The 11,049-nt window shown below is 60.0% G+C and overlaps 3 protein-coding genes across 4 annotated transcripts; all 3 read right to left on the bottom strand.

The window, feature by feature from the left end:
* Positions 1-77: 77 nt before the first annotated feature.
* Positions 78-3,336, bottom strand: LOC103526489 (extracellular fatty acid-binding protein). The gene is made up of 7 exons (XM_008491568.2): positions 3,177-3,336; positions 2,769-2,908; positions 2,215-2,285; positions 1,583-1,693; positions 980-1,081; positions 724-749; positions 78-241 (listed from the first exon to the last, which is right to left on the bottom strand). Exons 1-6 carry the CDS (start codon positions 3,270-3,272, stop codon positions 724-726), a joined length of 546 nt encoding a protein of 181 aa, XP_008489790.1. The 5' UTR covers positions 3,273-3,336; the 3' UTR covers positions 78-241.
* Positions 3,337-4,621: 1,285 nt separating this feature from the next.
* Positions 4,622-6,710, bottom strand: LOC115599263 (lipocalin-15-like). 2 transcript variants are annotated; one of them, XM_030461340.1, is made up of 6 exons: positions 6,574-6,710; positions 6,047-6,186; positions 5,756-5,820; positions 5,371-5,481; positions 4,816-4,917; positions 4,622-4,698 (listed from the first exon to the last, which is right to left on the bottom strand). In XM_030461340.1, the coding sequence occupies exons 1-6, from the start codon at positions 6,667-6,669 to the stop codon at positions 4,655-4,657; spliced, it is 558 nt and encodes a 185-aa protein (XP_030317200.1). In that variant the 5' UTR covers positions 6,670-6,710; the 3' UTR covers positions 4,622-4,654. The 2 variants fall into 2 exon arrangements, with proteins under 2 accessions (XP_030317200.1, XP_030317199.1); XM_030461339.1 differs by having other exon boundaries at positions 5,371-5,484.
* Positions 6,711-7,482: 772 nt separating this feature from the next.
* LOC103526490 (lipocalin) lies at positions 7,483-10,303 on the bottom strand. The gene is made up of 7 exons (XM_030461388.1): positions 10,055-10,303; positions 8,905-9,044; positions 8,682-8,758; positions 8,427-8,540; positions 8,095-8,196; positions 7,928-7,953; positions 7,483-7,696 (listed from the first exon to the last, which is right to left on the bottom strand). Exons 1-6 carry the CDS (start codon positions 10,151-10,153, stop codon positions 7,928-7,930), a joined length of 558 nt encoding a protein of 185 aa, XP_030317248.1. The 5' UTR covers positions 10,154-10,303; the 3' UTR covers positions 7,483-7,696.
* Positions 10,304-11,049: the final 746 nt, after the last annotated feature.

Below are 11,049 nucleotides of genomic sequence, written 5' to 3' on the forward strand. Positions count from 1 at the left end.
ATTCTAAGCAGCAGAGTGAGAGAGGATGGTGGGTTGGGTGGTGCTGGTTGCAGCCCTTCAAACACCAGACTCTGGAGGGAATTTCTTTTTATTTTATTTCTTTTTTATTTGGCAAATAAGAGAGACTGTTCATTGAAAGAAGTGGAGACTTGTCAGAGGGATAGTGAAGCAGCAGCCTGGAGCTTCAGAGCCTGTGTCTTGCATTGCCCAGCTGGCACATCCACCAGTCAGCCCCCACATCCTAGAAAAGAGTCAGGAGAAGTGGGCTGAGTATTTGGGATCAGGAGGCCAAGAGACAGGACCCAGCAGGGCTCTCCACCAGGACCAGTGTGTTCCCTTCCCCCCAGCCACCTCCAGCAATGGGTTTCTAGCCAACCCCAACACCTGAGTGTGGTGGGCATCACCTGCCAGGGTGGGACAACAACAATTATGGTGCCTGATGAGACACCAACCCAACCTCTGGCTGGTTTTGCTGGTCCACAGACCCAAGGTCCCTTTGGCCAGTTGCTGGATGAGCTCACAGCTGTTTCTCCACTGAACTGGTGGTTTTGCTTCGTGAGCCCTTGCTCAGAGGGCACAAGCTCTGGGAATGGTCCTTCCCAGATGCAAGCTCAGGTCTGAACAACTCATCCCCTGGAGGGATTCAAGGAGCTCATGGTGGCCCTTGCTGGGCAGTTTCCATCTGGGATGTGTCAGACACCATTTTGCTCTGCAGTAACTCACCTATGCCTCATCCAGTTTGCATTCATCTGTGAAAAAAAAAAAAAAGAGAAAGGCTGAGTCCAGGGCTGTGCTCTGCCTGCTCCCATTTAGCACCCAAACAGAAAACTGAAGGGCAAAGGCTGAGCAAGGCAGAAGCCACATGCCAAGCCAGAGCACTTTCTCCTGCCAGCCCAGCCCACAGAGTGGTGGCAGCAAGGGGATGTCCTGGTTCCCCATATGGACCTGGCCAGCACAACATGCTGCTGGCAGTGCTCACCCTGTCTGGGCAGCTTCCAGATCGTGTCCTCAGAGAAGCTCTTGTCCTTTGCCAGCTTCTTGAACAGTTTTTCAACTTCAGGGTTCACCTCCTCGGTTCTGCCTAAAGGCAAGGACCTGAATTAGCTCCAGGTGTTCCCTGCATCTCCTAGGCAGCAGAGGAGGACAGAATGGATGCCAGTCCCTGGGAGAGGGCTGGAGGACTGGTGGAGATCCAGTGGTGGTGGGCACAGCAGACACCTCTCCCAAGGAACAGGATGAAGCAGAGGTCCCGGTGCCAGCACAGTGTTCCCACCCCTGGTTCCTGTCCCACCCCTGGTTCCCATTCCCACAGTTTCTGCCCCCCTTGCAGCAGGATCCCTGCTTTTCCATTCCATCAAGGCCATGGGACCTCAGCAACAGGAACCTGAGCCCCAGCCCCCCCTGCCAGCCCCAAACCACTGTCCCTGCCCCATCAGACAGGGGACACAGGGACAGCAGCAGATCCAACCCCACTCCCAAACACAACAAGAGCAGCAATGGGGAGAGGGCTGAGCCCAAAACCCTCAAAACTCTGTGGTTCATGACACTCCCAGGAGGTCCCCCAGCCCCCCTGGATACACACTGTAGAGCCTCAACATGTGCAGGGTCTTCCCGTTCTTCACTCTGGTGGCAAAGACAATCATGTAGGTGTTGCTGTCAGTGGCCAATGCCTGCACTGTTTTATTGCCTCTGTCTGCAAAAGGAGGTGGAGGAAAGTGAAAAAATCAGTGACCTCCCCCTGAGGGCTCCCTCAGCACACAAGTGCAGGTCAGGATGTCAGGGCCAGGCCCACCCAACCCATCTGTCTGTTTTTTCCTCTTGCTCAGGCTCCTCTCTGCCCACAGGCCAGAGACACAAGGGACACAAGATGACCACAGGAGGGTCAGGGATGGTCACTGCAGGCCACTGGGCTGGGGATGGTAAGAAGCCACTTCTGCTTCATCCCCTGGGAACATCCCCCTCAGCCTCTTGGCAGAATGGTCCTGCTTTTCCTCAACATTAAGCTTGGTCTGAATCTGTCCCATGCCACAGCAGCTTCCCAAAGGGATGGAGCAGGGAGTCTGCTGTGGTGTGGCACCCAGCCAGAGAGGAATCTCCCACCCAGGACCTCAGGAGGGGCAGGCAGACACCCCCACGGGTTGGATACCCAGGACACAACTCTCTGCTTCAGACAGGGGTGATGGGAAGTCCTGTGGCCAGGCTCACCCCACTCACCCGTTCTGTAGTAGTACCCCCAGATGTCCGTGGGCTTGTAGATTGAGGAAAATTTCAAACATCTGACTGGGCTGCAAAAGAAGGAAGGGTGATTGGGTTGCGGTGAGGTGACCTCCCACCCCCTGGGGATGCTGGACCACAAATGTGGAACTTGTGGTTCAAGGGTGGTTGCCAGGGCAGGGGGGGATCCTTGGAGCAATGGGTGCTGGCAGGGCACAGCACTAGCACCCAAGGGTCATTCCATGGGATCACACAGCTATTCCATTCCTCATGCTCTGAGCTTCTGGGATGAGGTTGGTGCTGCTGGGAAAGTTTTAATCATAAGGTACCTTATCTCCTTTCTGGGAGCAGTGGGGTGGGACCACTCCTGGATGGTGCTGCCCTAAGCCTGCTCTGCCCTGGAGACACATGGGGTCCCCATGAGGCAGATCTTCCCAACCCCTCTTAAACCTCAAGGCTCTTTGTGCTGCCTCACCCCCTGCCCAGGTCTTTGGGCACCCACCAGTGAAGGTCCAGGGAGATGAAGCCTGTGGAGAAAAGTTCTCAGCACTTACGTGGGAATGGCAAAGGACACATTCAGGTCACCATCCTCTAGGACTGTGACGTTGGCCATCGCCACCTTCAGGCTGTCCTTCTTCTTGATGTACTCCTCAGAGTCCGAGGCCATAGCAACGATGTACCATTTCCCTCCGATCTGGCAGCAAGGGAAAAGCTGTGAGTCCGAAGGAGCAGGCAGAGGCTGTTCCCTGTTCGGAGACTGAACCAGGACAACCCCAGGCCACGGGAACACCCGCATCCCCTTTGGGCACCAAGATCTCTGCTGGAGCTGGGTGACAGCTCCCAGGGGTGGCTGCGGTGTCCCCATCAGTCCCCAGTGCTGAAACACCTCTCCGGTCCCCACCCTGCTGGCTGGGGGCCACATCCCCACCTTCCCTTCCCTTCCCCGGAATGCCAGAGATCACCTTGCTCTTATCCAGCCTGACATCCGTGGCATTCCCAGCCTCGGCACTCAGCAAGCAGAGCAGCACCAGCCCCAGGCTCAGCATCACCGTCCTCATCTCTCCGGAGTCTCCTCTGCCTTCTCCCGAGGGATGGGGAGCGGTGCCGGGGCTGCCACCTTTATATCCCCGGGCTGTCCTCACCGGAATCACACGGGAACCGGGAAGGTGTTGGCTGAGGGTTTCAAAAGGCTGAAATCAGCCCCGGGGCAAACAGCCGGAAGAAAGGAAGTGCCCGTAAGTGCTGGAAGGGGCTGAGAAGAGGAGTTACTGTTGCTCAAGTGCCGAAATTTTCCCAAATTGCGAAAGAACAAAGAGAGGTTTTTGTTTCCCAACAGGTTGCCTGGGGGCTGCCGGGAGGAGCCGCAAAGCCCTTCCCGGTATGTCACCCGGTGACAAAGGGTCATCTGTCCTCTGGACAAGATGGCATCTTGTGCCACTAGGGTTGTGCCCAAATGCCATGGTCTGTCCCCACCGTGCCCTCACGGGCTCATCCCTGGGCCCCCAGGGTCCCCAAAGAGGGATGAGCCCAGAGCAGAGCAGGCAGGAGATGGAGCTCATGTCTCTCCCCTCCTTCCTGACGTGTCTTGTCCTTTGTCCCCTTGACAGGTTTTCAGGGTCACAGTCCCAAAAGGTTCCTCACAGCCCTGTGCCTGGCTGGGCACTGGGTGACCTCACTCTGGAGCAGGGACGTGGGGAGCAGGGGGTGGATGCTGCCCCCGGGGCTCATTGCAGCGTGGTCCTACCTTGGCTAGTGGGCAGGAGGAGGGACCAAGGGGAGTGGGAGACAGGCAAGGGTGGGTCCCAACCCTCCTGGACATTCACCCTGGGCAGCTCCACTCCTGCCAGCTGGCTCTGGGGGATCTGAGCAGGGTTTTGGGGGTGTTCAGGGGACCTGCAGCAGACTGAGCTCTCTCGGGCAGGGCTGGGCAGCCCAACTGCTGAACTCTTCCTCAAACTGCTGCCCACCCAGCTGAGCTGCACAGACCCCTGCTCAGCCCAGCTCCATCCCCCCCTGCCCACATTGCTGCCCCTCTCTGCCCTCCCCACCCTCTGCTCCCCATCCTCCCAGCACTGGGTGCAGCACAGCACCCAGCAAAGGAACAACCAACACCTTGAGGGTGCTGACAGGAAGGGTGGGAGCCAGGAACCTCAGCTCAGGGTGCTGGGTACCCTGGCAGAGCCCCATCTCTCACTAACAAAATCACTGAGCTCTGAGGCAGCTTCTGCATGTATTTATTTGGGAGGGTGGAGGGTCCAGGACAGGAGGGGGAGGGATGACCACAGAGCAGGAGCAGAGCCACCAGGGGACAGATGGCTCTGGGGTTGGCCCCTGCAGCTGTAGGGAGGCAGGACAGACGGACAGAACTGGGGAAAACCAGCATGAAGCAGAACCTGAAGCAGGTGGAGGGTCCCAGGGGGTCTTCAAGTCCCTGCTCAGGTCATGCTGAGAAGGAGACCCAGCTGCCCTCAGCCATGCACTGATCTGGTGAGAAGCAAAGGGAGGAGTGAGCATGGCACAAGCAGTGCCCTGAGCCCCTCCTGTGCCACCTCCCAATGCAGGGGGGCTATGGGTGCCACCTCAGATCCTCCTGGCACTCACCTGATGCAGGCAGAACAGCCAGCATCTCCTCAGCCAGGCCCATGCTGGGGATGAGCTCTTTGAACTTCTGCAGGAGCTGGGGGCTCACGTTCTGGTCCCTTGCTGCAGCCAAAGCAGGGGCTGGTGGGTTAGGGGCTCCTGGCAGTGTCCCCACACCCAGGGTCTGGCTCCCACGGGGCGGTGATGGGACCCCCAGGGCAGGGCAAAGGCAAAGCTATAGAGGTGCAGGGTGGACACTGGGAACCCACTGCTGCCTTGGACTGGTAGCAAAGGGGCACAAGACCCTCAGGTTGAGTGACCCACCCCATCTGGGGTGGTCTGGGGCAGCTGGAGGGGCAGCAGCCAGGCTGTCAGGGGGGCTTTTTCAAAAACCTCAAGCAACCAGGGATTATTTTTGGTGCAGGGTTTCATTCACCCAAGTGGCAGCACATTGGGTGCCAAGGGGGTGGCCTGTGGCAATGGTGGGCAGCCCAACCCCACCTCCCCACCAGAGCCTCTGTCCCTCCTTGGGCCCCAAGGGACCCAAGGGCACCCATCCATGATCCCAGCACCCACTGAGGAGCTGCAGCCCAGTGCTGGGTTCCTGCCCTCCCCGCTGCACCTCGTGCAGGATGGCGTAGTGGCTGTAGTCTGTCTCCATCACCTGCAGCTCCCTCTGCTCTTGTGCTGCTAAAGAAACCCCAGATGGTGCCCAGGTGAGCAGCAGGGCTCAGCCCAGGCTCCTCCATGTCCTGAGCCCCCTACTTACCCGAGGGGGTACAAGAAGGGAGCCCCTGTGATGTAAAACAGCCCCACAGAGCCCATAGCACAACCTGGGTGATGGAGGCAGCAGGGCCAAACCCACCTCCCACAGCTCCCCAGCCCCAGGGGCACCAGTGACTCCCTCCCAATCCCCCATTTTGGGTTGTCCATGGCTTCCATCCCTACTACCCCCACATACCCAGGTAGTGCCCGGCCTGCTTGCTGTGCTGGAAGAGCACCTCAAACTTTTGGCATTTGCCCATCCTGGAGAGGGAAAACAAAAAAGAGCAAAGGTGGGCAGGTAGGTTGCATGTGAGGGCAGCAGGGGGGTGCATAAGGCAGAGCCCCCTTTGCCTAGGGAATGCAGCAGGGAGCAGGCGGGAGCAGGCACAGTGAGGCTGGGGGAAGGATGCTCCTCACTCCCAGCACCTTGAAGGAGAGGGGATGCCCCTGGCCCAGGAGGGACGTGGCATGCAGGGCAGGTACTCACAGCAACCAGACAAGAGTCACGGCCAGGTCCCCCTCTGATGTGATGCTGATGGTGGCAGTGGATGACTTCATGTCATCCTTCATTTTCAGGAACACAGGGCAGTTGGAAGCAACAGCTGTGACATGCCACATCCCAGCAAACTGCAGCACAACATCACCAGGGGGGTGGTTAGAAAAGCCACCAGGATCTGCCAGCTCCCAGGGGGACCTGGGGACCTGCCACTCACTGTGGGGGACCAGACAGCCTGTGGGGGTGGGGGATCTACCACCCTCTGTGGGGTCCAACCAGACTAACACGGGGACCTGCCACCCTCCAGTGTACAGAAGACCCTTCACACCCCCATGCCAGGAGTGAGGAGCAGCATCTGCCCCATGTTCCCTGGAGAAATGCCACACACAACCCTGGGGGTTGGTGTCCCTGCAGAGGGGTCACCTGGGTCTGGCCACCTGGGAAATCCCCTCTCTCCTGGGAACTGTCCTGGAGTCAGCTCAGGGCTGGGATGGGGGGGTCCCTGGGGGTCCCATTACCTTCTCAGCATTGAAGTTTGGCTGCAGGGGGACCTCAGCCACTGCCTGCAGCAGGCAGAGCAGGGTCAGTGCCAGGCTGGGCAGCAGAGCAGGCATCCTCACTGCTGGGGCTGGATACAGGCAGGAGAGGCTGCCCAGACCTACCCCTTCCTTGCACCCTCTTTATAGCCCCCATGCTGGCAGCACCCCCTGCCCCCCCAGCTTTATGCAACAGCTTATACAACAGAGAGATAACTTGTCCCCGTGTCAGGTATCAGCACTGGTCTCTTCACCCTCTAATCACCCAGTGCTGGATGAATGCAGCCTTGTGCAAGAGCAGAGCACGTCAGGGACTGGGTGATGCCCCATGCTCGGTGGTGTGTCGGGGGTAGGGGCTGTGGGTCCCCTCCAGTGTCCCACTCCTGGCTGTGGCAGTGCTGGGATAAATCCTGTTTCAAGGAGGAGGATGGTTGGGGAGCTGTGGTCCAGTGCTTCCCAGAAGGAGCTGTGGCTTCCCAGGCTGCTGGAAGTGGGCAGTTATCCCCTCCACTGGTCTGGCCTGGGGCTGAGCCACATCTGACACTTCCTGAGTGAGGGTACACCGTGGCAGTCTGGTTCCTGCCCCCACATTTTTAGAGAGAGCCCCCTGCAACTTCCCATCTCTGCCCAACCCCCCCTACTGCCACTCTGCTCTCCAGCAGGGAAACTGAGGCAGCAAGGCTGGTGCGGCCCAAGCTGCCTAAGGGGGGAGATGGGAGCAAATTCCCCCAGAAAGACCCCATCTCCTTGGACCGGACAGATTTGGTGGCCAGGCAGCACCATGGCAGGGGAACATACCTGGCTCCTGGCACAGCCATGGGCCTGGCCTCCCCCTCCCCATGGCCTCACTGGGGCTCCCCCTGTGACAACTCAGCAGACATAGGCAGGGGATTTGTTTTATACAGGCTTTAATGGGGAGTGGAGTACAGGTGTGGGGAGCAAAGCCAGGGAGCAAAGGTTGCAGTGCTGGGTGTGGGGTGGGGTGGGGTGGGATGGGTTGGGATGAGATGGGATGGGATGGGATGGGATGGGATGGGATGGGATGGAGCAGCCACCAGCTCCCGGTGTTCCTGGGGCTCCGGCCAGCAGCATCTGGTGGATCTTTCTGGAAGAGACAGGGAGGTGAGAGTGGCTGAACTGGGGGACACTGGCCCCACCAGCCCCATGCCAAGTAGGTGGGCAAGAAAAAAGAACCACCCCATGGGGACTGGGTGGAGGGTCCCCAGTGGGAGTGAGAGAAGGGACTGGGAGGAGACTGTGGGATCAGTGGAGGGGCTCTGAGCATCCCCCAGTGCCCTCCCACCCTGGTCTGAGCCCCAGCCAAGCCTGGACTCACCTAGGCATCATCTGCCATGCATTTGTCTGCAGGAGGAAGAAGAGTGAAGATCAGGGGATAGGAGACCACTGCCCCCCCCAGGGACCCCACAGAAAGGTGGGGACAAGCCAGGGGACTCTCATCCCTGTGTGTCCCCCCCCCCAGCTGCTCCTGCTGGCTGCTCTCACCTGTATAGGGCAGGATGAGGATCTCTTCATCTGTCAGACCCTGCTCCTTGGAGAACTGGGTGAACCTCTCCAGGCGCTCAGGACTCAGCTCCTTGGTCCGGCCTGCAGCCAAGAGCAGGGTGAAGGGCAGCCCCCCAAAACCCCCCCAGAGTGGCATTCCTGCCCTAGGGTACAGGCAGCCCAGCAGGGATCAAGTTCACCAGGAAGGGGGTCCTGCCCCAGCCATCCCATGGGTCACCCCAGCTTGGGAGATGCTGCTGCCCTTCTCCCATGGGATGGATCCCCCAGAGGGTCCCAGGGGGGGTGGGATGGAGGTCCCAGGGCAGACGTACTGTAGAGCAGCACCATGGTGGAAGAGCCAGTGTTCTTAGTGATCTGGGAGGCCACCAAGGCATACTCCTTGTAGTTGGTCTCCACTACACGGATGTCATGCTGGCTGCCCCAGCCTGGGGAGGGCGACAAGGAGAGCACAGTTCAGCTCTGGACACCAAGCCAGCCCTGTGGAGCTCCAGCAGGGATGGGCTGGGGGCCAGGAGCATGTCAGGGGCTGCCCCACCAGCAGGACAAGCTGGGAGCTGGACACTCACGGGAGCTGGTGTAGCTGAATTGCCCCGGCTGTTCCATCTTGGTGTAAAGGCTGTTCCTTTTCACACACTCATCACCCCTGGGGAGCAGAGCACCAGGATGTCAGGGGGCTGGGGAGATGCTCCAGTGCCCACTGCCTCAGCCCCTGGGATGGGAGAACACTCCCTGCTCACCCATCCCCTGCTCACCCACCCCCTGCTCACCACCCCCTGACCATGCCCATACTTGGGGTAAGTGGAGGTGACTTCCAGGTTCCCATCAGCAGTGGCAGAGATGTCTGTGGTGCACAGCTTCATCAGGTGCTTCTTCTCCTTGAACCAGTTGGAGTTGGAGGCCAGGCCAACCGTGTACCATCTCCCTGTGAACTGCACACAGGCTCCATCCACTCAGTCCCCAGCTGGGTGGACACCCTGAACCTCAACCCCTGGCCACCCACCAGACCCTGCCCAGGTCACCTCCCCCTCCCCTGCCCATGGCAGAAAAATATGCCTGGGGTCCTGATTCCCCCAGGAGCTGCTACAACTCTCACACCCACAAAACCCAGTGGCCAGGACAGCCCTGGTTTGTGGCATGCCCTTCACTGCTGGGCACTCAGGGTGTTTTCTATCTTTTTACCCCAAGATCAAGAGGGGGTGAGAGGACCACCTGGCTCTGACATGTCATTTGCATCTCCAGGGACATGTTGGGACCCTGGGGCCAGCAGGGCTCATCCCAGGCTCAGTGCACCCCTTGGGGGAGCTGGCAGCCTTGGATGTGGGCACAACCCTGGCAGGACACACCATCCCATCCCATCCTCCATCCCTGTAGGACACCCCATCTCCTGTTACCTTCCCAGGTGGCTTTGTTGCCCAAACCTCTCCAGGGACCCTCAGGAGGAGTGGGCAGTGTAGTCCCCACCCATGCTGGGGGGGACTCCAGGGCTGGGGGCCCAGGACCCCAAGATGCAGGCAGACAGTGGCTGTCCTGCCCTCCATGGGAGGAGGAAGGGGAGTGCCAGCACCCTGACCACACCAGCACCCAGGGCTGGGAGGACAGAGGGGTGTGGGGAGCCCCCCAGATCAGCAGCTTTTATTTTTGGGAGACCCTGGGTTGGAGGTGGATGGGGTCCAAGGGGGTGAGAGGGGGGCCCGTGGCCCATCTTTGTGCTGCCTCTCAGACTCAGTCCCCCTTTAAAGCCCCCCCATGCCTCTTCACCCACCCCATGGCACAGGAGGTGGCCCTGCCCCACAGGCTCCTGCATCCCCCCCTCCTGGAGCCCCCGACCTCAGGGCTCCCCAAGCCCACCCGTGACATCATCCCTGCCCACTCGCAGGGCGAGAATCCCCCGAAGCACCCCGGAACCCCCAGGCAGGGGATGCTGTCGGGGTTGGTTCACCTTGTCCTGCTGGAAGTCGCTTTGCACGGGGATGTCACCCAGAGCCTGCAGTGCCCCGAGGAGCGTCAGCCCCAGAACGCTGAGCAGCGTGGAGTGCATGTCCTGCCGAACCGAACCGACCGAACAGAACAGAGCCGAGCCGAGCCGAGCCGATGGAGCCGAGCCGATGGGGCAGTCAGTCCCGCAGTGCCGCAGATCCCGTCGAGCCCCTATTTATGGCCCGGCAGTGCGGTGGCCCCCGGGGGCCAGCTCTGCCTCCCCCCCGCGCTGTTATGCAAGTGAGAGGCAGGGGCGACTGCCCAAGCCAAAGGGCAGGCGGGGGGAACCTGAAAACATGTCCCTCCTGTTGATATGACATGTTTGCTTTGGGGTGCCAAAAGGCTCGACAGCAAAAAGAAAAAAAACAAAAACACAAAAAAACCCCAACCCAGCTCACAGCCAGCACATCGGCTGTCCCAGCCCCACATCTGAGGCCAGGGTGGGCACAGGAAGGGGCCCAGGAGCTGGGGTCAGGGTTTGCTGGCAGCCCCATCCTGTGGGACAGTCTGGCTCGGGCTCAGAGAGGGGCAAATCAAGTGGGAGAACCTCAAGTGCCTGCCAGGTTCTGATCCAACCCATGTGGCCTGTGGGCATCTGCAGGGGGTCCTGCAGGAGCACCCTCCTGGCTCTGCCCCACATCCCTGCATCACCTGAGGAGAGATCTCAGCTGGCACTGCCACCTGCAGGGATGGGTCCCACTGAGATTTGGGGCTGGGGGGTTTGGGGAGGCAGACCCCAGCTTGGGCACCCCTGATGTCTGTGTCCCTGGGGGCCCCCAAATGCTTCATCCCCCCCACCCTCCCCAATGCCACCTTGCACCCCTTGCCAAGAAGGAGCTGGGAGACCTCCTCCCTCTTGTTTTGAGGTCACCAGTGGGTGCTGAGCTGTCCCCCCTTAATCTGGGGACACCCTGAACACCCTCAGGGTGAGGGCTGGGGGCTGGGTGGGTGTGGGCA

Source organism: Calypte anna, chromosome 17 (assembly GCF_003957555.1).
Source record: "Calypte anna isolate BGI_N300 chromosome 17, bCalAnn1_v1.p, whole genome shotgun sequence".
NCBI classification, from domain to species: Eukaryota; Metazoa; Chordata; class Aves; order Apodiformes; family Trochilidae; genus Calypte; species Calypte anna.